The following is a 26,748-nucleotide window of genomic DNA, read 5'->3' as shown; positions in this document are numbered from 1 at the left end:
TGTGTCCCCAAATTCAGGAAAGGGTGCAAAAAAAATAGAACTAAAAACCCAGTGTGGATAACAAATGCAGTGAAGAAAGCGATAAGTGACAAGAAAACATCGTTCAAAAAATGGAAAAGAGACCAAACAAAGGACAACCAAAAGGAGCACAAAGAACACCAAAGGGAGTGTCACCGAGTGGTTAGAAAAGCAAAAAGAGAATACGAAGAGAGACTGGCGGGGGAAGCAAAAAACTTCAAATCATTCTTCAGGTACATTAAGGGGAAGCAACCGGCAAGGGAGGAAGTGGGACTCTTAGATGATGGAGACAGAAAGGGAGTGGTAAAAGATGAAAAAGAGATAGCGGACAAGTTAAATGAGTTCTTCACATCAGTCTTCACGAGGGAAGAAACAACCAACATTCCGGAACCTGAGGAGATCGTAAATGGAGACCAAGATGTTAAGCTGGTCAAATTTGAGGTAAGCCAAGAGGATGTCCTCAGGCAGATAGACAGGCTAAAGAGTGACAAATCGCCGGGTCCGGACGGCATTCACCCAAGGGTACTCAAGGAACTAAGGAACGAAATAGCAGAGCCACTTTGACAAATATGCAACCTATCCTTACAAACTGGAGAGATCCCGGAAGACTGGAAAATAGCAAATGTCACGCCCATCTTCAAGAAGGGTTCAAGGGGTGACCCAGGAAACTACAGGCCGGTGAGCTTGACCTCGGTCCCGGGAAAGATGATGGAAGCGCTGGTTAAGGACAGCATCTGTGAACACATTGAAAACAATGGGCAGCTGGAGTCGAGTCAGCATGGCTTCTGTAAGGGTAGGTCATGTCTTACAAACTTATTGTACTTCTTTGAGGGGGTAAACAGCCAGGTAGATAAAGGGGAATCTATAGATATCATTTACCTTGACTTCCAAAAAGCCTTCGACAAGGTACCACACGAAAGACTGCTTAAGAAGATATGGAACCACGGGGTGCAAGGGGAGATCCACCGATGGATCAAAAACTGGCTGGCGGACAGGAAGCAGAGGGTTGGAATAAAGGGACATTACTCAGACTGGAAATGGGTCACGAAAGGAGTTCCGCAGGGGTCAGTGCTGGGACCGCTCCTGTTCAATATCTACATAAATGACCTAGAGGTGGGAACAAAATGTGAGGTCATTAAATTTGCGGATGACACCAAACTATACAGCAGGGTTAAAACCATGGAAGACTGCGAAGATCTCCAAAAGGATCTAACGACAATGGAAGAGTGGGCCAAAAAGTGGCAAATGAGTTTCAACATAGGGAAGTGCAAGGTCATGCATGTGGGGAAAAAGAACCCGATGTTCAGCTACAAAATGGGGGGATCACTACTAGGGGTAAGTAACCTTGAAAGAGACCTGGGAGTGATGGTATACACAACACTGAAGGCGTCGGCGCAGTGCGCCACAGCCTCAAGGAAAGCAAACAAAATGTTGGGTATCATTAAAAAGGGTATCACGACCAGGACGAAGGAAGTCATCCTGCCACTGTATCGTGCAATGGTGCGGCCGCATCTGGAATACTGTGTCCAGTACTGGTCGCCGTACCTCAAGAAGGACATGGCAGTACTTGAGTGAGTCCAGAGAAGAGCAACTAAGCTGATAAAGGGTATGGAAAATCTCTCATATACTGACAGATTGAAACAGTTAGGACTATTCTCCCTGGAGAAGCGGAGACTTAGGGGAGACATGATAGAAACCTTCAAGATCCTGAAAGGCATAGAAAAAGTAGACAGGGACAGATTTTTCAAATTAAGGGGAACCACAAGTACAAGGGGGCATTCGGAGAAATTGAAAGGGGACAGGTTTAGAACAAACGCTAGGAAGTTCTTTTTCACCCAGAGGGTGAAGGATACATGGAATGTGCTTCCAGAGGCTGTGGTAGACAGGAGCATTGTACAGGGCTTCAAAGAAGGTTCGGATAGGTTCCTAGAGGACAAAGGGATTGAGGGGTATAGATAGGTGTAGAGATGGGTTATAGGGATAGGAGTAGAGGTAAGTTATAGGAATAGGAGTAGAGATAGGTTATAGAGCTAGTCAGGGACCACTGCTCAGGCAATGGGCCTGATGGGCCGCCGCGGGAGCGGACCGCTGGGCGAGATGGACCTCTGGTCTGCCTCAGCGGAGGCAACTTGTTATGTTCTTATGTACTTCCTGGTAAGCTTTTTTTCCAGTAGATAGGGGAGACATTCTAGACTCCTGCCCTGTCCTCCCTGCACCTGCCTACTGTCTAAGTCTGTTTCTGCTTCTCCAAGTTGTTTCTTGGATGCCTGTAAGCCTTTGGGGCTGGGAAGAATACTTTATATATGTTACTCTATTAAGCATGAGTGGTTTCTGAGCTTCTTTGAGGCCTTTGTTGGCCGTTTGCATGCAGTTGATGTTCTTATGTTACTTCATGAGCAGAACGGTTGTTTCTGAACTTGATTGCCATAGGTGTCTCTACTTCACGTTTATTTAGTGCACAGGTGTCAAAGTCGGTCCTCAAGGGCCACAATCCAGTCGGGTTTTCAGGATTTCCCCAATGAATATGCATGAGATCTATTTGCATGTACTGCTAATAGAGCTCATGCATATTCATTGGGGAAATCCTGAAAAACCAGAATGGATTGTGGCCCTCGAGGATTGACTTTGACCCCCCTGATTTAGTGGCTCTTGTTCCTTGGGTACTAACTGTAGGTGGAGCTAGAGAGCATAGTGAAGTACAGCGAGACACTGAGAAAAAATCCAGAGTGGATTCCTTCTGCAGATGGCATATGACCATTGGGACACAACCCATCTGGAGGCAGAGTGAAAAAGCTGGAATGGAATAATTCTTCTGCAGCTCATGCGAGTAAGAGGAAATAACCATATGGTCTAGAACAGCGATGGCGAACCTATGGCACGCGGGCCAGCTGTGGCACGCGAAGACCTTGCAGCTGGCACGCGGGAAGGTCCGCAATAGAGAGCTGCACGGGACGCCCCCTAGGGTTGCGGGAATCCCATGGGGACGCCCCCTAGGGTCGCGGGGATACCGTGGGGACGCCTCCGAGGGTCACGGGGTTCCTGTGGGGCTGGATGTACTAAGTTGCGCGGCTTTTCTCCTTACCTGCTCTGCTTGCAGCACAGAGCCGAACGGAAGTCTTCCCGACGTCAGCGCTGACGTCGGAGGGAGGGAGGGCTGACGTTGGGAAGACTTCCGTTCGGCTCTGTACTGCAGGCAGGGTAGGTAAGGAGGAGTAGCCTCGCGGCTCGAGTGGCTACCAAGGGAGGGGGGCGGTCCGCCCCGCCCCATGTGCAGCACAGCCGGCCAGGTCCCCTTACTTTTGTGGCGCTAACCCGACCGACCGACAACAGCCCTGGTCCAACAAACCTCCCTGCCCTTAACCGCGAATCTAAATTACCTTCTTACAGCAGCTGTAAGAAGGAAATTTAGATTTGCGGTTAAGGGCAGGGAGGTTTGTCAGACTGGGGCTGTTGTCGGTCGGTCGGTCGGGAAAGCGCCACAAAAGTAAGGGGACCTGGCCGGCTGTGCTGCACCCGGGGCGGGAGAGAAGGAGGGGGGAGAAGGACGCTGAAAGCACTGGGGAAGACAAAGGGGTGGAGAAGGACGCTGAAAGGCCATGGGGAAGACACTGAAAGCATTTGTGGAAGACAGAACATAAGCATGGCCTCTGCCGAGTCAGACCATAGGTCCATCATGCCCAGCAGTCCGCTCCCGCAGCGGCCCCCCAGGTCAATGACCTGTAGTGATCTATTACTCAAGAGCATTTTGTCTTGTATAGTAACCCTCTAATTGTACCCCTGGATTCCCTTACCCCTCAGGAATTCGTCCAATCCCTTTTTGAAACCCAAAACCGTACTCTGCTCAACCACCCCCTCTGGAAGCGCATTCCAGGTGTCCACCACCCTCTGGGTGAAGAAGAACTTCCTAGCATTTGTTCTAAACCTATCTCCCTTCAATTTTTTTGAGTGTCCTCTAGTTCTTGTTGCCCCCGCCAGTCTGAAGAATCTGTCTCTCTCTACCTTCACTATACCCTTCATGATCTTATAAGTTTCTATCATATCCCCTCTAAGTCTCCTCTTTTCCAGGGAAAAGAGCCCCAACTTCTCCAGCCTCTCAGCATACGAGAGGTTTTCCATGCCCTTTATCATTTTTGTCGCTCTTCTCTGGACCCTCTCGAGTATCGCCATATCTTTCTTTAGGTACGGCGACCAGTACTGGACGCAGTACTCCAGATGCGGTCGCACCATTGCCCTGTACAGCGGGAGGATAACTTCCTTGGTTCTGGTAGTGATACCTTTTTTGATAATGCCCAACATTCTGTTCGCCTTTTTTGAGGCCGCTGCGCATTGTGCTGCCGGTTTCATTGTTTTATCCACCAAAACCCCCAAGTCCTTTTCTAGGTTGCCTTTTCCCAATGTCATCCCCCCCATCATGTAGTTGTACATCAGGTTCCCTTTCCCTATGTGCATAACTTTACATTTCTCCACATTAAAACTCATCTGCCATTTATCTGCCCACTCACTCAGTTTGTCCAGATTCCTTTGGAGTTTTTTACATTCCTCTACAGATCTAACCTTACCGGAGAGTTTTGTGTCATCCGCAAATTTTATAACTTCACACTTTGTCCCTGTTTCCAAGTCATTAATAAATATATTGAATAGCAGCGGTCCCAGCACTGACCCTTGTGGGACGCCACTTGTGACCCCTTTCCAGTCAGAATAGTGTCCCTTTACTCCTACCCTCTGTTTCCTGTTTGCCAACCAGTTTTTGATCCATCTGTGTATGTCCCCTTCCACCCCGTGGTTCCACAGTTTCCTTAGAAGGCGCTCATGAGGTACCTTGTCGAAGGCTTTCTGGAAGTCTAGATATACTATATCTATGGGGTCACCTTTGTCCAAATGTCCGCTTATCCCCTCGAAGAAGTGCAGTAGGTTTGTTTGGCAGGATCTTCCAGTACAGAAACCATGCTGGCTTGTTCTCATCAGCTTATTTTTTTCTATGTGCTCACTGATACTGTTCTTGATCAATGATTCGGCCATCTTCCCTGGAACTGAGGTCAAGCTGACCGGTCTATAATTCCCCGGGTCGCCTCTGGTTCCTTTCTTGAAGATAGGTGTAACATTTGCTATCCTCCAGTCTTCCGGTATTACCCCTGTTTTCAGGGATAGGTAACAAATCTGTTGCAGTAACTCCGCTATTTCGTTTCTAAGTTCTCTTAGTATTCTTGGGTGAATTCCGTCCGGGCCTGGCGATTTGTCAGTTTTTAGCCTATCTATCTGTTTGAGTACGTCTTCGAGGCTTACCTCCATGCACGATAATTTTTCCTCTTGGTCCCCCTTGAAGAATTTTTCCGGTTCCGGAACATTGGATGTGTCCTCTTTTGTGAAGACCGACGAGAAGAACGTGTATAATCTGTCCGCCACTTCCTTTTCCTCCTTTACCACTCCTTTCCTATCCCCCTCATCCAGGGGTCCGAGAAGGGGGAGAAGGACGCTGACAGGACATGGGGAAGACAAAGGGGTGGAGAAGGACGCTGAAAGGACATGGGGAAGATGGGGGGTGGAGAAGGACGCTGAAAGGCCATGGGGAAGACGGAGGGGTGGAGAAGGACGCTGAAAGGCCATGGGGAAGACAGAGGGGGGAGAAGGACGCTGACAGGACATGGGGAAGATGGGGGGGAGAAGGACGCTGAAAGGAAATGGGGAAGAGAGAGTTGGGAGAAGACACTGGCAGGGAAGAAGACAGAGATGCCAGACTATGGGGGGAGCGGAGGGAAGAAGATGGGTGCCAGACCAATTTGGAAGGGGGGAGAAAGGGAGAGGCACAGTAACAGAGCAAATGGAAGACGCAGAAGGAAGAGAGACAGTGGATGGAAGGAACTGAATGAGAACATGAGGAAAGCAGAAACCAGGCAACAAAGGTAGGAAAAGAATTCTATTTCTATTTTTCTTTTTTTTTGCTTCAGGATAAAGTAGTATATTAGTTGTGTTGATAAAAATTTATAAACAAAAGAGGCTCTGGTAGAAACCCATTTACAAAGTGTGTATTCTTCCCAATTAATATTTCCAAATTAATAAAGACTTTTTGCTTATTTGTGAATGGGTTTCTATCAGAGCCTTTAATTCAGTAGCATAATTAAATGAAATAACTATTTCTGAAGTTTATAGGGACGGGCGGGGTCGGAGGGGATTCCTCACGGGGACGGGCGGGGACGGAGGACATTCCTCGCGGGGACGGGTGGGGATGGAGGGATTCCTCACGGGGACGGGTGGGGACGGGTGGGATTCCTCATGGGGACGGGTGAGACTTTGACGGGGACGGGTGGGATTTCTGTCCCCGCGCAACTCTCTAGTCCACAATTAAGATATGGGGCGGCGGGAGGCGAGTGTGCCGGTGTCTGCTTTGCAGCTCACCTGGCAACAGGGCCGGACTGGCCATTGGGAGGACCGGGCATTGTCCCGGTGGGCCGCGGCCCATCTTCCTGTGCTGGCTGCAATCCTGTGAGTGGATGTTTAGCCTGCCTGTCTTCCCCTTAGTATCCTATGAGCCAGGCAGTGTGTGAGGAGGAAGTGGGGGGAGGAAGAGAAGCTTCACACTGAGTCTGTCACAGGAACTCAGTGAGACTGTAGTATGACTCCACATGTGACATCTGTAATCAGGAACAGTTCCTAGTGCTCCCATGCTAGAGAGGTGAGGATATGGGGGGATGTTAATGTGTCTAATAATGTGCTCCTCTGTAAAAACCTCTGTATCTTCCATGGGGGACATGCTAAATTCGAGGAAATAAAAAAGCTGCTTATGATGATTGCATAGAGAAGTTCAGTAAGCTGAGAGGAGGGCTGGGCTCTCTGTGAACAACCAACACACTAATCCTCTGCGCTGTACCTTATGGAAAACTCAATATAGCAAAAAAACAGTAAAGTATATATGTGGCCCTTCACAGTGCTTTTGTAAACATCATAATAAAATAGCAAAGGCTCCAATAATGAAATATAAAAGTCCTTTCCCATACACTCAGGTTGCACAAGTCCGGTTTTCACCCGGACAGTATATTTTTTGACCAAAACGGATGTCTACAATTAGTAAAATTCCCCAATCACATATTTTTTTATGGGGACGGATTTGTATACAGCACTTCATTAGATTTTTTTTATTATACAAATTTTATCTTTTTGTAGACTTGAAGTCTTGAACAAAGAAAATGAGTACAGCAAAAAAAGATAGTGGAAGACCATTCCAAGAGGCCTGGACAGAGACATATGGAGTGATTGAACGCAGTGGGAAAGCATTGTGTATTATGTGTAATGAAAGTGTTGTGTCTCGCACATCAAGTGTCAAACGTCACTTTGAGACCAACCATAACAGTGTTGCTGAACTTGGTTTATCTCAAAGAAAAGAGTTCCTTGTAGGAAAATTAAAGAAATATCACTCCCAGTCTCTTAGTTTTAGCAACTATCTTTCAAAAACTAATCATCTTACAGTTGCCAGCTTTCAAATTTCACTGTGCATGGCAAAACATGGTAAGCCCCTCTCTGATGGAGATTTTATCAAAAAGTCAATTTTGGCTGGGAGTAATTCACTCTTCCATGATTTCCAAAACAAGGATAAAATTGTGCAGCGCATCTCTGAGATGCCACTAAGCAGAAATACTGCAAAAGATAGGGTTCTGCGAATGGCTGCTGATGTTAGTCAACAGCTTACTTGCGACTTACAAAAAGCACCCTTCTACTCCATGTGCTTGGATGAAAGTACAGATATTACTAACCATGCAAGACTAGCGCTCATTTTGCATTATGCTACTGGTGACATCATGAGAGAAGAGCTGGTAAAACTGCTGTCTTTGCCTGGAAGAACACAAGGGATAGATATCCACAATGCTGTGATGGAGGCTTTTTCATCACTAGACATAAGTCCAGAAAAAGTGGTTTCAGTTACTAGCAATGGAGCACCTAGCATGGTGGGGACAACATCAGGATTCATTCATTTCTTTGCTAAGGAAGCAAAACATCCACTGATTCAATTTCACTGCATAATACATCAAGAGGCTCTCTGCGCCAAAGAAAGCAGCAAAAAACTTGACGATGTCCTCAAAGATGTAACAAAAATGGTGAACTTCATCATGGCGCGTGCTCTTAATTTTCGACAATTTCAAGCCCTTCTTGATGAGGTTCAGGCAAAATATAACACTTTACTGATGTACAATAATGTCCGGTGGCTGAGCAGAGGACGAGTGTTAGAGAGATTTGTGGCCTGCTTGGAAGAAGTTAGGCTATTTATGAACGAAAAGGGGGAAGACTATCCTCAACTCACCAACATGGCCTGGCTTACCAACCTCATGTTCTTTACAGATTTTACTAACTACTTTAATGTACTAAACAAAAAATTACAAGGCATGGGAAAAACAGCAGAAAGCATGTTTAGTGACATCAAAGCTTTTGAGAGAAAATTGCATGGTTTTGAAAAAGACCTTGAGAGTGGACAGCTAAAATATTTTCCCAACCTAAAAATACATTTGGATAATTCTACAACATTTGTGGACAGTCATAAAAAACACCAGGAAATCCACAAAGCATATTCCACCATTGTAGCCGAAGCAAAGGAGAATTTTAGTAAAAGATTTTCTAAGTTCCGTAAGATGGAGACAACCCTTTCATTTATAACTTCCCCAGAAAAGTCCACATTTGAAGATCTTGATCTTTCCTGCTTACAGTGGTTGGATATTCAAAATTTGGAAATGAAGCTACTGGAATTTCAAGAAAGCTCTATCTGGAAAAGTAAATTCAATGACCTGCGTGCGGCTCTTGAACGTATTGAGTGTGAAAGGGTGACAAATGAAATCAATGCTAGCAGTTCTGAAAATGAAATCCTAAAAGCGTGGAATTCTCTGCCAGACAATTTTAAGTCCATGAAAGCACATTGGATTGCTCTTCTTACTTTGTTTGGGTCATCCTATGCTTGTGAGCAGCTGTTTTCGGCTTTGAATCATATAAAATCTGATGCTAGAAACAGATTAACGGATGACATGAGTGCTGCATGTTTTGCTCTGAAATTAACACACTATGAGCCAAGGATTGACAAGTTATCAGCATGCATGCAACAACAAAAATCACATTAATTTTTTTCAGAGCATGCCCAATGCATATGTTTACATGAAGCAGTGTTTTCAGTTTGCAGTTAAGACACTTTCTAAGTTATTTAAATATTATTTAAAGATGTTATTTAAAAAAGGGACTTTACATGGCCCTGTTGTATTCCAATCTGGAATTTCCAATAAAAACGGTTGGTTTAATTGAAAGCTCTTTTGTTTTCTTTACATCATATTATTAGAAATGTAATGATTTAACTATTTTCTAATTTGATTGTAAATTTTACAAAAAAACATGTATAGACTCTTTGGGAATACACACCGAGTCTTGACACAGTTAACAGTTTTAAGAAGTTTATCTTTTTTTTTTACTCAGGATACATTTGACATGTTATGTGAATAATACATTTAAAATATATTGTGTAACTGAATCAAATTCTTCCTAAATTCATTAAATTGAATGAAATCATTAAAACATTATAAATTGCCAATAAATTGAAATGAAAACCAAAGGATTGTGAATCAAATTGATTCTCTGACAATACAAAGATTCCAACCTTTAAAAATGATGTTACATAGTTCAGGCAATAACTTTGTTATTAAGGTTTAATTGACGTGCTGGCAATTTGAGGAAATTCTTTGGTTTTGTGCGGCAGTTTGGGCACTTGGGCTCAAAAAGGTTAGCCATCACTGGTCTAGAATATCTCACCTATCTTCTGGAAAAGAGCTTACCAGGGTAAGTACATAATCTTTTTTTAACAAGCCAGAAATGGCTGCTGAACATTTAAATCACTTGTTCGGGGTTATCGGCTAATTTTTAGCACCACTTAACTGGTTATCACCACATAGCAATTAACGCTTAAGTGAAAACCAGCTATTATGGGGGCATTCTGGGGATGGAGTCAGCCCTTGGACAGTTAAGTGCTGATTTTCAGGTTAACTGCATAAATAGAATAAAAGTCAGTCCTGTCTTTATGCAGTAACCTATAGCCTCTTAAGTGTTGAATATTAACTTAACTGGTTATGAGTTAGCCTGATCTGCAAAAACCAGATATTTGGTGCTGAAGCTTACACATAGCCCAACATTGAATATCCAGGAACAATGCCTACAAAGGTCCGCAAAATGCTAACTGCTGCTGGCTGAATATTACCTCTAATTAAAAATAAATCAAAGTCACCTTCAGTTGTTGAAGTTAATATACTTTATAATAATCTGGTGATGGTACCTTCCATTTTAATAGTGTAACATAGCCCTAACAGAAATCAACTTTTCTTCATAGTATCGCCATTCGCATTGTTAATTGCGAGATAAAATTAATAAATAGATAAAAGGTGTTCCAAAAGGTATATAATAACTTAAAGGCAAGGATTCCAGATTTACAAGTATGTTCCATTAAATTAGATATATAATAAACAAAAGCAATTACTGTATTTGCATCTATGCATTACTTATTATGTCTGTTACTAGAATAAAATGATTTTTTTTTCTTTTTTGTCTTCTGTGAAGCCTTTGACCAGGGTTGTAACATCAGCTCAACAGAAGGCAGGAAAAACAATAACAGCCCGGATCACAGGAAGATTAGATACAGGACAAAGAGTTAGTAGAATCAGTAGTACCTTAAATACAATGGGAGTTTCACCACCAATGAGTTCAGTGGTTGTAGAAAAGCATCATCCAGTCACTCAGGTGAGTCCGATTATTGGTATCCAATTTTTAAATAAATAATTGATTTTCTAGTACAATGTGTTTAGTAGTCCTGAATGCTGGGGTTATTCATCTAACTCTTACTCAATCAAACAAAGTCCCACGCGGACAAACGATACACACACCCAGCAACATTACAAGGCCTTAACCATTTGCACTTAGCATTTACACAGAGAGAACCAGAAAAAGAAAAAAAGAGGTGGAGAAAAGGCCTCAGTTCAGCTTCATGTGGCCAAAAAACTCCACTCCTTCAGCTGTATCTATATAAATGCGTAACTGCTCGCATCCCTGATTTATCAGTTGCTTGAGTGCAGGCTGTTTAACTCCATCCCAGCTTGACCGAGCTTAGTTGTGGGTTGGCTGCGTGGTCTTCTACCCATCGCAACATGAGGTTTTCTGTGGGTTGAGGCTCAGTCCAACATCGGTCCAACTGGCAGCCCAAAGACCAAGTTCGTCAAACAAACCTGTGAGGCAGAGTTCTCCATTTGTCCTAGCTGAAGTCCTATGCTGAAACATGTATCCTTTATTCCGTTTTACCTTAGTCGGGCCTTTGGCTCTCTTTTTTCTGCCTTGGCAGTTTTTATGTTATTATTGAGTTTGACCTGGCCGCCAAGATTTTTCCATTCATGTTGAAACCATTTAGTGGTTGTCAATGGCAGCACCTTATCTCAATCACTGACCCGCATAGCTGGTATTTGCAATGTTTGGGTCCTGAGCATCGGGTAAACATCTGTACTCATTGTTCCACCTTACAAAAACACTCATTAAAGGTTCGTTGCATCCAGCAGGAGAAGCTGTTTGGCTTGGCAATGGACTCTGGGGATAGATCTGAACCTTCGGTAAAGGTGGCACCGGCATCGACATCGGATGTCTTCAACTTATACAAAACACAGCTATTAAAATTATTTCAGGTTCCAAAAAATTTGATCACGTCACCCCTCTGTTACAAAAAGCGCACTGGTTGCCTGTTTTACATAGGATTACCTATAAAATTGCACTCTTGACTTTTAAAACCATGCAGACTAATACCCCAGCTTTCATAGATAGACGGCTGATCCCTTACGACCCCTTCCCCCCCCCCCCGAACTTTAAGATCAGCCACACAGTATTTTTTTAACGTCCTATCCCTAAAGATAATCTGTACTCGTCGTACTCTCATTTTTTCAGTCACTGCTCCTCTAATTTGGAACTCGCTCCCTCTACACCTTAGAGCTGAACAAAACCTGCAGAAATTTAAAAGCAGCCTTAAATGCTTTGTCTTTAAAGATGCCTATAACTGGAAAAAAAAAATTTTTTTTTTTTTTTTACAAAAGTAGATACTTCCACTTCATTTAACTTTCCCCCTTTCCTATTGTATTCTCCTTTTATGTATTCTTTATAAGAAATTGTAGTTCTTCCCTTTTTTCCCAATGTTTTCTGGTCATAAGATGTATGATTAGTCGGTGTATGTCTCTGGTCATAAGCATGTATGATTAGTCAATGTATGTCTAATAATTTAAATTGTTTGCTTCCCAGCTATTTTAAATTATTATGTACAATGCTTTGTACCTTTGGATAAGCATTTAATAAAAAACTTAAATAAACTATAAAACTATATCATTCCTGCTTCGGGGAAGCCTGCTAAGAAGCCATCCTTTTCCCTTGATACTCTACTGCACTGGCTATTGAGCCATGGGTACCGGTGCAAATCTTCAAGGAACAACTCAATGAGTTTTTTTGAAGGAAGATCGGTGACATCCTCAAGTTGTATTTGACACTGGTGCTTACATTGACTCCCTCGGTACTGGCCCAGCCTAAGCATTGAACTCTGAGGCCACATGGTAGCAATTCCAGGTCTACACTGTGACACAATCTACTTCCTATTTGTGCTTTTCCAGTAGACATCGGTGCTCTCCGTCGAGGCATTGAACCACCTTGACACATCAACGTTCTTCATCGAGGCCCAATGTTCTCTATCGAAGCACCAACATTCTTCATCAAAGTATCACCGCTCTTCATCAGTGCATAAACACGTCATTCTCAATCATGTCGATCCTATATTTCCAGGTGCAAAAGATCTTCACGTCATCCTTCTTCCTCATCTTCATTGGATCGGCACTGATGACATCAAGGAAGTTCCTCTTGCCGATTTCACCAGTCACCTGGGACTCGTGAAGTTGGTTCTGATCTCTCTCGTTACCATACTGACTCGAAATGTGATCCTATTTTATCTGCTCCTGAATAATACGGTATTCCTTCAGATCTGTCTCTTCCTCCTCCTAGAAGAAGATCTTCTCCTGAAGGACTTTCCTTTACTAGGTATATTAGACAATTGGGAAAGGCTCTCCCTGTCAAATTAGAGGCTGACACTGAGCCCAGGGCTCCTTGATGCCTTGGATTTCAATGAGCTCCTAAGGAGCTTCTTAAGTTGCCTTTACATGGTCTCCTCAAAGAGATACTCTTTAAAAATTGAGAGACTCCTCTTTCTGTTACTATAGCTCCACAAAAATTTATTCACGCTACAGAATAACATCCTGTCCTGGCTTTGACAATCTGCAACTCCAACATCAATCATTGCTTATGGAATTGATCCTTTAAAAATCCTCCCGCTCCAGGGTTTATACTTCTGCACCACCAGGACGTGAGGGTCATACTATGGATAAATTTGGTCGCCATCTTTACCAAAACTCTGTTAACTAACAGAGTTCTTAATTACAACTTCTATATGTCTTTTTACCTTAAACATCTTGTAAAAAAGTTGGCTGATTTTGAGCAACATATTCCCTCAGAATGTCTTGCAGATTTTCAACAGACTACTCACAGTATCCTTCAAACAAGAAAATATATGGCAAGAACGGCATTTGGTGCATTTAAACTAACATCTAGAGCAGTGATCTCAAACTTGCGGCCCGCCAGGTACTATTTTGCGGCCCGCGACCTCTACTAATGCTGCTCGCTCTTTGCAGTGTCCTCTGGCTTCCCCCTGGCCTCCCACTCTTATCTTCAGATAATTACCGCAGCCTGCAGAGAGGATTGCCGGTTCTGCAGCAATCCTTACAGGCTGCCGTGGTCCTCAGCAGCATGTTCCCTCTGCCGCAATCCTGCCCCTGACGCCAGAGGAGGGGCAGGACTGCGGCAGAAGGAACGTGTTGCGGAGGCCGATGGTAGCCTGCAAGAAACGCTACAGCACTGGTGATCCTCTCTTCAGGCTGCGGTAATTAGCTGAAACTAAGACTGGGAGGCTAGGGGGGAAGCTGGAGGACGCTGCAAAGAAGTGGGGAACATGCAGGCCTTCGGGGGAGGGGGGAAGATTTATAAACTATAAGGAGTTTTATCTCATGCAAAATTGTCATTTCTTTAATAAGACATTAACTATTTTTTCTGCGGCCCTCCAAATACCTACAAATCCAAAATGCGGCCCTGCAAAGGGTTTGAGTTTGAGACCACTGATCTAGAGTATCTGCCATATCTGTTGCTATGAGGTGTCTTGCTTGGATGCGAGTTTCTGACATGGATATTAATCTTCAAGATCACTTAGCCAACATCCCATGTCTTGGTGACGAACTCGTCGGTGACAGGATAGAGGCAGCTACCCGAAAGCTTATTCAGCATGAGCCAGAATTAAAATTCTTTAAACAGATCTAAGTCTGAGTCAACAATCTAAGCCTGCTGCAAAACCTACTTCTTAGTCATACATTCCAAGACGCATACCATAGCGTCTAAATATTTCCTTTCCAAAAGCTAGCAAAATAGGCATGAACTGCTTTTAAGAAGCGATCCCCATTCTTGGTGTTTTATCCTCTCCCCCTTCCCTTTAATTAATTTGTTTTTAATGATGTAATTATTAACCTCCTCTCCCCATTTGCCCTCAAGCTCATGTTTGTATTTGTAATTTGTCTATTTAATGTTCACATTTCCCCTTCCCAAAATTTATTTTAAATTTTCACTTTTTTAGCATTGTAAACCGGACAGGTGCACGTCGATGGTCGGTATATTAAAATTAATTAAACTTGAAGAGAAAGTATCCAGACACATCCTCTTCTACAAAGCCTCTATCATAAAAGAGACAAAAACAACAGAGACCTCAGAAATCCCAGTCTTCGGTTCCTCAAAAGCCACCTCAGTCTTTTTGACATGCTTCTAGAGAGCAAGGCCAACATTCCTCCTTCTCAGCCTCTTCCCCAATCCATCGGAGGTCAACTTCAGTTGTTTCATCAGTGTTGGACTCTCAACATGGCAGACTCTTGGGTACTCAAAGTCATCAAAGAGGGATTCTCTCTCCATTTTGTAACCATTCCCTCAAACCACTCTCTAGGAGAGTCGCATCTCAGCAGACATTCCTTCTTCTGGAAATCGAAGCTCTGCTTCAACTAAATGCCAAAGAAGTGGTATCCCCTTCGCAGAAAAATCCAAATATTTTCTAATTCCAAAGAAGATGTGAGGTTTTCATCCAATTATCGACCTCCAAGACTTAAATTTCACATGCTATCTTTAGAGACCTTCCTTTAAAATGAAACGACTGGCTATGTTCTCTAGACCTCAAAGAGGCCTGCACTCACACATCTATACATCCCAATCAATGAAAATTTCAGTATTTTCGGATAACTCATCAACACTTCCAGTACAAAGTAGTGCCATCCAGTCTGACTTCTCCAAGAATATTCACCAAATGCCTAGTGGTCATGGCAGCAACCCTGCGTACTCATGGGTTTCAAATGTTTCCATATCTAGGCTGATAAAAGCTACATCTCCTCAAGCAGTCTACTCAACAACACAGTTGATGATAACTTTTCTTCAGCTTCTAGGGTTCAAAGTAGAGAATGACACAGTAACTGTTATCTGTGGGTAACCTACAGGAATGGGGGAAAATTTTTATTTTCTATTTTGTATTAGAATATATCAGATTTGAAATATGTATCCTGCTAGAGCTGATGTTAGACATAACTGGAGACTGCAAAGTCCAGGCTGTGCTTCTTTAGCTTCCAGCAGGCTTTGGGCTCTCTGACCAGGGGACAGCTGCCCTAGTTACAGTCCCCTAACACTATTCCTGTCATGTGTGACTGCAGTATTCTGTTAGCATGATATTTCTATGTAGCATTCTGTAATAATTTGGCTTCTTCAGTTTTCTCAATAGTGGAGGGGATATTTGTGAAGGGGAAGGGAGAAGATGAGGTTTTGTTGATCCTTGCTCTGTATTATTTGTGTTTATAAAATGACAATTGTACAGAATATTGTTTCTTTTTATACTTTAATAAAATAAGTTCAATATAAAATCATAACTATTCGAGTAGCGATGTACTATATCAGCAAACAAGGAGGAACAGGCTCTCTCCTGTGTCAAGAGGCAGAGCACATTTGGAACTGAGCGATTGCTCAAAACATTTTTCTCAAAACCATATATGTGCAAGGCAAATTAAATACTCTAGCCGACAAGCTCAGCAGATTTTTACACAAGTGGACTCTCAATTCCAGAGTATTGCGCCACATCTTCTTACTATGGGGTCTCCTCAGATAGACCTGTTTGCATCTCCCCTCAATCACAAATTGCCTCAATTCTGCTCCAGACAATACTCTCCTCATTGTCTTGAAGCAGATGCCTTTCTTCTGGATTAGATGAACAAATTCATCTCTGCATTTCCATCAATCTCTCTCATTCTGAAGACTTTAGTCAAGCTGAAGAGCAAATCATCCACCATGATCTGATAGCCCCTTGGTGGCCCAGACAACCTTGGTTTTCCTTTCTACTTCAGCTGAGTGCCAAAGATCCAATTCCTTTACAAATCTTTCCATCTCTGCTCACTCAGAGTCAAGGATCTCTTTTACATCCCAATCTGCAATCTCTGCACCTGACAGCTTGGTACCTCTCAGTCTGACTTCAGCAGATTTTAATCATTTTGACTCAGTACAAGCCCTTCTACTCAGCAAGCAGAAGTGGACACACTTCAATTTGTGGTGTACTTTCAGTTTTCTTCCCAAAATCTCATTCTTATACTGGAGAAACAGCTCTTCATATAGTGATCATGCCTTGGCTTACTACATACAAAGGACTAAGCCACACAGGACTTCACCTCAACTGTTCATCTCCTTAGATCCTAACAGATTGGACCAACCTATAACCAGGAGAACTATTTCTACCTGGCTGGCAGCCTGTATTTCTATCTGCTATGCTCAGGCTTGGCTGCAGCTTGAGGGATGCGTTACAGCACATAAGGTCTATGCTATGGCAGCATCAGTAGCTTTATTATGTTCCACTCCCATTGATGAAATTTGCAAAGCAGCTACTTGGTCCTCAATTCACGCATTCACATCTCACTACTGTCTAGAATCCTAATCAGACGAGATTGTCATTTTGGCCAAGCAGTATTAAAGGATTCATTTTCGTCTTAATGACCAACTCTCCCTCCATCCCATTATATTCAGCTAGGGAGTCCCACATGTGAGAATATGTTGCATGCTTTTCCTAGGATAAAGCACATTTAACCGTAACAGGTGTTATCTGGGGACAGCAGGCAGATATTCTCACATCACTCCCATCTCCCCTGGTTGGCTTCTTAGCTTGCTTATGGAACTGAGGTACCGTGAGCCAGCATCGTGCGGGAAGGCACTCACAATGCACGGTGTGGGCAGTTGAAAACTTTCTAAAAATCTTAAAGTAACAATACACTTTAAACACTGTCCCACCGGGCTCCATGGATGATGTCACCCACATTTGAGATATCTGCCCGCTGTCCCCAGATAACACCTGTTACGGTAAGTAACTGTGCTTATGCAATTTTAGGCACCAACACAACCTAGGTGCCTGGTGTTTGTCAAGTCTTGATTTTACCAGTTAAGCGCCTGCCAGCTGCACATACCAAGATATTAAATTCTAGAGCTCAGATGTGGCTTGGCATTAAATATCTAGGCATAAAGACACTGGCTGAATATTTGCCCCACTATTTTTAATATATTTGCATTAAAAAATTTGTGTTAATTTTCTGAGGTTTATTTTTCAGCAAACAATATCACAAGCAACAGCAGCAAAATATCCCAGATCTACCTCCATCAACGGGAGAATGGCAGTTCCAAGTGGAAGAAATCAAAGTGTGCACAATGTTCAGTCCATAAAAGTTGTTGACTAAATTATTATTATTTTGGACATTTGCTTTCTTCACTCTGAAAAACTTTACCAAGAGATGTATAAATGCAAATATTTTACCATTTGTTTCTTTGTATTTTTTTAAATGCATGATGGCCTGTCAATTAAAATCTCTCATTATGTGTGCTCTTTTTTTAATATCAGAAGGTAGAATTACTGAAATAAACATGATTCAAAAATGAGAAACTCATTATCTTTTTGTTACACTCCAATTATCATCAGACAGAGTATTGTGCTTGTAGAATTGTGTGGGAGATTTGTACTGTTTTAAATACCTCTTGAAGTATAATTTGAGATGCAAGTCATAATTTTGATAAATTATTTGATTTTTTTTAACTAATCAAGTCTGGGTTTGTTTTTGGTTTGTTTTTTTTTAATAAATCAGCAGTGTCTAAATTCTCACATGTAATTATAGTATTCTGGTAATAGCATGATATTCCTTTTCATATGTCATGGTTTGTGCAAAAGTAACCCATTTGGAGAACACTCTTCCCCCCCCTTGAAGAGAAAAGTAATAATTCATAATATTTTCAGTTATTTTAATGGAACAATAACACAAAGATAAATGGTTATATGTGAAAAATTGTAAGTATAATAGTTTTTTAGAATCAAGCCATTCTTGAGAAGCCTACCGTATTTCTTTGATGCTGTCCTTGTTTTCTAATAAAGGATGAATAATTTCAATTTTATTTGCATTTTGTCCTCAATTGGGTTGGACTCCCTCCTGCACCGGGGGGGTGGTTCTTGGGTCACCAGGGCAGGAGGGGTTGGGCTCCCTCCTGCCCGAGCCGATCGGGGGGGGTGGAGCACGGTAGGAGAGATTGGCTAGCTCTCCTGCCGCGATCATTGCTGGGGGGGGGGGGTGGATTCTGTAACCAGTGTTCTTTTTGACAGACACCGGCTACAGAATCCAGCTTTTAAGTGAAGAACTGGCCCCTCCTTTGCCTAAAAGCTCTTGTGTTGGGCGTTTGGGACTTAGGCTTTTTTTTGGTTGATTATATGTTGTTAGTGTAGCCGTAGTGATGGTCTGGGCGTTTAAGTAGCTGAACGTAGAGGTAGGCCATTATAAAAAAAACAACTCCTTTTGGACGTTTTGGGTTTTTTTTTTGAGAATTGAAATTTTCCCTGCTTCTACTTTCAGCGTTTAGGGCCTAGGCCAAAAGGGAACTTAGATGGTTTTCTTTTTTATTATGCCCCTCTAACTCTATACCTCCTTCCATCCAGCAGATCCTTCTGTTTCTCCCCCCACTGCCATTCAGTGTTTTGCCCCTCTCTCTCGGGTATCTATGCAGATACCCCTATTGCTCCTGCTTAAGGCTGGCCCTGCCTAAGTGTTCCATCACTGTAAAGAATATAGAAAGAACTATAAAAAGGCCTGGAGCTGGTGAGGAGCAGGAAAGAGTCACTTATCTATGTCTTGCTGACCTCAAGTTCTTCTGGGGTTTTTTTCTGGGAGGGAACTCTCTTTTTGGGGGTAGTTGTGCCCATTCTCCTCTATGCTTCCTGGTCTGGAGTTATTTATTTATTTATTTCATTTTCTATCCCTAAAGAGCTCAGACTGGGTTACAGGTTGACATACATAACATATACATTTAACAGGTTACAATTTGCTGTAGTTATAGTACATGGTTCTTGTTTTTATCCTAATGTGACACATATTAGGGATCTAATACCAAAGTATATAATATACAGTTCCCCAACAACACAAAACTCGGGACAAGTTAGTTATAAATATGTGGGTGAAACGTGCTGCCTATAGTACAAAACCAAAACAACACCCAATTATTATCTCAAAGAACCACATTTGAAAAGTGTCACAAAGTGCACAGGACCGTTTGGTAAAAAGATCACAAGCAGGGTAAAACCCCGAAAGCTGTGTCTTTTACTTTCAGTCACTGCACTTGAATATCACTTTTTTTAGTCCATAATTTAACATTCATATCTGTGTCAATTATTTTATGGCACTTATCTCAAAATAGTTTTCCAAATCCTCCAGGTTCTAACCTATCTAATCTATCGGCCTTAGGCAGGGGAGTTAGGCGAAGAGGTATATTTTTAATGCTTTTTAAAGTTGAGGAGTCCTTTAAGGGATCTGATCTGTGGGGGCAGTTGATTCCTGTGGCTTGGTATGAAGTGTAAGTAGGAACGTCATTTGGCAGTTTGCTCCCAGGATGAAATATGCCTCAAAACACCCCCTGGTCATGTCCTTCAACTGCAGAGGGACCTGTTTGGTACATATGGAGGAAGCTGGCACCACGTCATGCAAGGTTTTGTACGCTAGCATCAGGTCCTTGAAGCCACATTTGGCTATGGGCAGCCAGTGAGCCGACAATAGAGCCTGGGAGACAGGGTTGCGGGCCTGGAGGTTTTTAAGATGTCTGATTGCTGGAGACGTTGCATGTTCTTCGCTGTGAGACAGTGTTAGTGGAAGGCATCCTCTTCCTTTCTTCAGAGCCAACTTCTCAAGAAATGATTCCTCACAGGAGCATGCGTCCTGCAGCTCTGGTGACAGGACACGGATGTGCACGCACGCCTAGAAAACAGCTGGCTGCCAGAGCAGGGGCTGTGTGTGTGGGTACATGAGTAGGTGCTCTGGTCCTGTGTCATAGAGACGTGATGCTGACAGCTGGGACAATCCCCTCTCCTGAAGTGGAAGTGGCCACTTTAGCATTCTTGTTGGCTGAAGGGAGCGGGGAGCTTGGATCCCTGCTGAGCTTGAGAGCAGAATCACAACTTAAGCTCTATAAAGGTGTGCCTTTTTTTTTTTTACCCCGTTGATGCAGCACTCATGATTTCAACTGTATATTAAAGCGCAGCATTTATGGACTTTAGAATATGATCTGGTTGGGGCATTAACATGTAGAAAGACTCTGGGGTAGGGGGCTAGAGTGAGTGAGTCCAAAACCCAGACAAATTTCCCGCCCTTCAGGATATGTGTGGGTAAATCTGGATATATGGTAACCCTCTGTAATAGAGACCCAGTTTGGGAATATTTTAATGACATTTCTCTACCTATGGGTAAGGCAAGCATGTGTGCAAAATGCAAACCTTCATCTGGTTATAAATATTAAGATTATATCAGCAAGAACAAGTCTTTCTGTAGAAACCATAATTTAAATTGTCTTTGTCTTTCTGACTAGCATTTTACATCAATTCCACCATGTGGTAGAGCTTTGGTCTACTAAGATTACTGTCATTAGCTTGGTACAGGAATGCCTGCAGAAAATAGAATGAGGCCTTCTTATCAGAGATGGTGGTCTGGCACCTTTACAAGATGTGCAGCACTGACAGTGTAAATCACATTCCTGCAGCTTCACCCCAGAGCAAAAATGCAGCTGCCCTTTGGAATTCAGTATCTAGTGCTGCAGGAAGTTTTGTAACCGCCAGGATAATATTGTACTAAAAAGATGGTTCCTTGTTGTGTCTGGTTTATAGGCCTCAGCCAAAACAGGCCTTATGCATATAAATAGGTATGGGCAGTATATCCTACTACATTTCTTTGGATTCCACTAAGAATCTTTAGGATCAGCAAGATACACATGGTTTAAATAAATAAAAGGTATCATCATGTGAGGCTGCTTTGCTACATCAGGACTTGGATGGCATTCCATCACTGATGAAACTGAATACTGCTTTATATTGGAAAATTCTAGAGATTGTCAGGCTCTCAATCTGATCAGAAGCTAAGCCAAAAGTGGGTCAAAAGTGGCAAGAAAAGAACCCTATAAAAATAATTTACAATAGATTTCACATTTTGGATTGTCCAAGTCAAAGTGGAAACACAAACTTTATTGAAATGTTATGGTGAGACTTAACACAGGCTGGTATTTCAAGGAAGCCCCCAACTATTATAAAGTTAAAACAATTTTGTATTTAAGAACGGGAGACCTCCATTACCTGGTAGACCAGTGACCTTCACAATTTCCCTTCCCCAGACCCACAGCAGAGCTAAAAGGTAAGAAACAGACCCCTCCCCTCCCCCACAAGTCATGCCCCTCTCCACTTCTTACATCAAAGAAATGTGAGGCTTGGCCTTGCTCCCTAACCTTTCCACCCCTGGGACCTCAACTCATGGGATCTGGGGAACATGGCAGCAAGGACAATCCCACCTTGCACCTACTTTGACATCTCCCTCTGTCAAAATGGCTGTTGCTGACCCTCCTAACAGTAGTTTTATAGTTCTACCACTAGGGATCAGGCTACCAAATAAAGGAGCATCCAGTTTTTCACAAGTTAGTACATAATGGGATTTTTGCATAATTTTCCCAATGTATACATATTAAAAACAATCTCAATATTGCACCCATTCCATTGTTTTTCAAAAAGGTCATACAGGTTACAATTTGCCATATTTGTGCCATAATCTGCCATTTGCCATAATCTGTGAGCCTCATGCTTGAACTAGTAGCATACAAAAATGTGACGATGCTAATTATTAGAATTCAAATGTCTCCAGTTTTTGTAATATGCCAACTATAATGCAGATCAGTGTGTCCTAACTTTTGCTGAAGAATTCAACAAACTATGCACTTCTTGGACACCACATCATTAGTACATTCAGCTCGGAAACTTTCTATAAGAAAAAGGAAAACAGTTTAGAGAACAAATGTCACTGTAATATAAATGTTATGTCAGTTTATAAATCTTTTTTATTTTATTTTAATAATTCAGCAATAAAGTTATTGAAGTACACAAGAGCCTTGTCATTTTATATAACAGAAATAAAAATTTTTTAACCATTCCAAACATTAATCTGTTTGACAAATAATTTTAAGACTCAATAATAGTCCACACACTGGAGAGACAATTTCACACATCAGGAGTGATACTTATTCCCAAAACTATAAAGAAAAAGTAGGAAGTCATCCTCAATTATTAATGGACCAATCAATAGGATTCACCTGGTACCCTTCAGAACTACCCCCTTTCCTTCTAAAAAGAATTGTAATTGGGAGGGCTCATAAAACACACAAGAATTTTGATCTAAATTGATCAAACATTTACAAGGATAGCGTAACTGAAATTTAGCCCCCAATGATTTCACATCTTTCATTCCAAGGAGCTTTTTCCTTCTTATTTGCGTTGTTACATGGAGCGGCCTTCCAGTGGTAGAGGCAAAAAAAAAGAATAATAATTTAAGAAAGCAGAGATAAGCAAGGAGACCCTGCAGAATTGCAAAAGAAATGGAAGATGGTAGAGTTCACTTTCCATCTTTCATTCAGTGCAGAACTCTTCTGTTATACCTAGCTTGGTAGATGAAGATTTCAAAGCCCACCCTTTTCAAATGCTCCTTAAAATGGATGGCTGGGGTCACCATGACTCGTGACAATTGATTGGATCAGAATCATAGTATTGACAAATATCTGATTAGTCTATACTTAGTACTTCTAGTTTTATGGTTTGAGTAATAATACACCCCCTTCCGTGACACAAAAACATTAAAATATGTGTTAATTTGATAAAACACTACAAAAAAAAAAAACCAACAACACTTCAAAGCCCTTATACTTTTTCACCCCTTCCTCTGGCTTATATTTTCATTCATTTTTTAGGCTGACAACTCCTACATGACACAAATATACATATTTGATTCCAATGGAAAATGTACCCAGCAATAGTACCTGTGATACAAAAACACAGTTAATGAGAATACAAAAAAAAAAAATCACTTGTTTCTGGCTCTCCTAGAGGATTCCAGTAGCTTAAACCCATTGGCACTGTGGTTTCCAGAACATTATCAGACTGGACTTTTAATTCCTTAAGCAATCTTGATTTGATTTGATTTAAACTAAACTAAACCTTAAGCTTATATACCACATCTTCTTGGCATGGTTTACAAAAATTTTAAAGAAAGGAAAATATAATAAGAATTAGTGGTAATAAGAGAGCAGCGAAATTTACATTTTTGAAAATAGCCAGGTTTCCAGATGTTTTTGAAATAATTGGAAGGAGCCAGATTACACAGCTGGACAGGAAAGTTATTCCAAAGCTCAGTGATTTTAAAGTAAAGAGATTTCCCTAATTTTCCAATATAGATAATGCCTTTATTAAAAAAATAATAATAATAAATTCTTTATTGATTTTCTAAACTTCAAAAGTGCAATACACAAATATATATCATATAATAAGTTAATAAAAGCACATTCAACTTACAAATATGCATAACTAACTATTTTCTCCCCCACCCCCACCCATCCAATGATTATTCAATAAAACACAGAAATGTAGACTATCCCAATAACCTTACCCTATTCAGATTAAAAATATCCTCCTACCCTCCTCCCACCCCAGGTAGACATACTCAAAAGTGAAATTAGGACAGAAATAGCCCCCCCCCCCTTTCCTGGATGTGTACAAAAATAAACCAAAACTGACTCATATTACCTCACTATAGTAGGTCTTTGATTATATGATGTCAACGGCCCCCAAACCAGCTTAAATAAATTACTGTGCCCCAAACTATCGGCATTCATTTTTTCATATCCATAGCTGGAGCACAAATTTACCCACCAGAAAGGAAAATTTAGGCAGTCATAGTTCTTCCAATTTCGGGTTACCATCTGCATGGCTATCCCGGTCATGACAAGAAAAAGGCGGCATTTATAACAATCCATAGGGCGTTTAACATGTAATAACGTTCCACATATGACCGCCTCATACTTCAGTGGAATTGATGATTCCAATATGTTGTTAATCGTATCCCATATTGACAGGGCAGGATTAATTTGTCGTGGGCCCCTAGGCACACAAGTACACTGGGCCCCCCTACCATGCGCCCAGGCAGAAACAGGAAGCTGCATCAGAGGGAAGCTTTGGGTAAGCAGCACTGCTTGCACAATTACAGTTCCCGTTGCCTTTCTTACCTGTGTTGCTTGTTTGTCTTACTTTCCGTCGATTGGGGTGGGGGGGGGGGGGCGCATTGCCGATCGATGCTGGAGGGGCCCATCGCCGTTTGGAAAAAACAATGTTGATGCCCTCCTTCATCGGGCCCCCCTGACCATTTCGGGCCCTAGGCACGTGCCTACTTGGCCTATTGGTTAATCCTGCCCTGCATATTGACCTCCAAAAGTTAAGTATCAAAGTACAATAGAACAACAGATGATCCAGTCAGTGTCCCTATGTCCAGATGACAATGTCAGCATCTATTAGATTTAGAACTGTCTAACAGGGGTCCAAAAAGATCTATGTAACAGAAAAAAATCACGTTTGTCTCATAGATGCTGACGCTGTACATCTCATTCTCCAAGTCCAAATTTGTGGCCATCGAGATGCAGAAATATACTGCTTAATCTCAATGCTCCAAATGTCTCTAAGACCATTTTTTGTTTTTTTATTCAAGAAATCAGATATTAATTTATACCAACTGGCAGCCTGATGCCCTAATGAATCTATCTGGAAGCATAGGACCTGCAAGCTGTAATAATTTTTTAGATTTTGCCAATCAGGGAACCCCTTCTGAATGGCTTGCTTCAACTGCAACCACTTATAATTTTGAGACTTTGCAATTCCAAATGATAACGCCTTTTAACAAGGGGAAAGATAATTTAAGCTTTTGGATAGATCTGGTAATATCTTGCAGAATTCCAAGATAGAAGAATTAAAGGAGGAAGAGTACCATGCACGATCTTAAATGTTAAGCAGGCACATTTAAAGTAAACCCTAGAGATTACTGGGAACCAGTGAAGTTTTAACAAAAGCGGGGAAACATGATCAAATTTGCTTTTTACAAACATCAGCCTAGCCGCAGTATTCTGGATCTGCTGAAGTCTTTGAAGACTTTGCTTGGTTAGACTTAAATAGACTTAGTTACAATAGTCCAACCTCGAAAGAATGACTGATTGTACATGGCCAGCAAAATGTTGTTGGTGGAAAAAGGATCTCACTTTCATTTAATGACCATTTTAATTCTCTGGTTAAAAAAAAATGTTTTTTAGTCTCTATATGCTGAGGAAAGTGTTGAGTCTGAATTCACAAGTAAAGTTTTGGGTATCATTATAAGCTGCAGTGAAGATCCAGAAGGCAATGAAATGAACAAAGATAGCTGATCTAATCAGTGGCATACCAAGAGGGGGAGGGGGAAGGTCCACCCCGGGTGCAGGCTTAGGGGGGGGTGCACAGCCGGCCAGGTCCGGAAAATTCAGCGGTGAATTTGAAACAGCTCCTTTTCTCCCTCCCTCCCCCTTACCTCATGGCCGTGAGTCTAAATTATCTTCTTACAACAGCTGGAGTTGTGTGTGGCTGCCATAAAGGTCATCTCTGACGCATCCGGAAGTTGCATCAGAGACGACCTTTACGGCAGCCTTACAGCAGCCGGCTGCTGTACGAAGGCAGTTTAGACGTCGCCGGCCATAGGGCAGGGACGTTTGTCGGACCGGGCCTGTTGTCCGGGGGGGAGGAGGTGGGAAAGAAAATGCCACGAAGGTAAAGGGCAGGGAGGGAGAAAGGGAGGAAAGGTGGGGTGGAGAGAAAAATACGCTGAAAGGAAATGGGTAAAACAGGGGGGAGAAGGATGCTGAAAGCACATGGGGAAGACAGGGGGGGAGAAGGACGCTGAAAGCACATGGGGAAGACAGGGGGAAGACAGGGGGGGTGAGAAGGATGCTGAAAGCACATGGGGAAGACAGAGGGGGGGGAGAAGGACGCTGAAAGCATATGGGGAAGACAGAGGGGGAGAAGGATGCTGAAAGCACATGGGGAAGACAGACGGGGGGGAGAAGGATGCTTAAAGCACATGGGGAAGACAGAGGGGGGGGAGAAGGATGCTGAAAGCACATGGGGAAGACGGAGGGGGAGAAGGATGCTGAAAGCACATGGGGAAGACAGAGTGGGGAGGACGCTGAAAG

The 26,748-nt window shown here is 42.3% G+C and overlaps 2 protein-coding genes across 5 annotated transcripts in view; one reads left to right on the top strand and one right to left on the bottom strand.

Annotated features, from left to right (window-relative positions):
* POC5 (POC5 centriolar protein) overlaps positions 1–18,245 on the top strand; it is a 201,582-nt gene extending 183,337 nt beyond the window's left edge. Inside the window, exons 12-13 of the mRNA XM_033929309.1 lie at positions 10,591–10,770; positions 17,763–18,245. Of these exons, the coding sequence (XP_033785200.1) occupies positions 10,591–10,770; positions 17,763–17,888 (306 nt within the window). The 3' untranslated portion in view covers positions 17,889–18,245. The remainder of the gene's footprint in view (positions 1–10,590; positions 10,771–17,762) is intronic.
* Positions 18,246–21,673: 3,428 nt separating this feature from the next.
* Positions 21,674–26,748, bottom strand: part of ANKDD1B (ankyrin repeat and death domain containing 1B) — a 106,085-nt gene continuing 101,010 nt past the window's right edge. For all 4 annotated transcript variants that reach the window (XM_033929306.1, XM_033929308.1, XM_033929307.1 and 1 more), the window contains exon 16: positions 21,674–22,478. In XM_033929306.1, the coding sequence (XP_033785197.1) occupies positions 22,420–22,478 (59 nt within the window). In that variant the 3' untranslated portion in view covers positions 21,674–22,419. The remainder of the gene's footprint in view (positions 22,479–26,748) is intronic.

The sequence above is a fragment of the Geotrypetes seraphini genome, chromosome 1 (assembly GCF_902459505.1).
Source record: "Geotrypetes seraphini chromosome 1, aGeoSer1.1, whole genome shotgun sequence".
NCBI classification, from domain to species: domain Eukaryota; kingdom Metazoa; phylum Chordata; class Amphibia; order Gymnophiona; family Dermophiidae; genus Geotrypetes; species Geotrypetes seraphini.
Note: the sequence above shows the minus strand (reverse complement) of the source record. Positions and strands in the feature narration are given on the sequence as shown.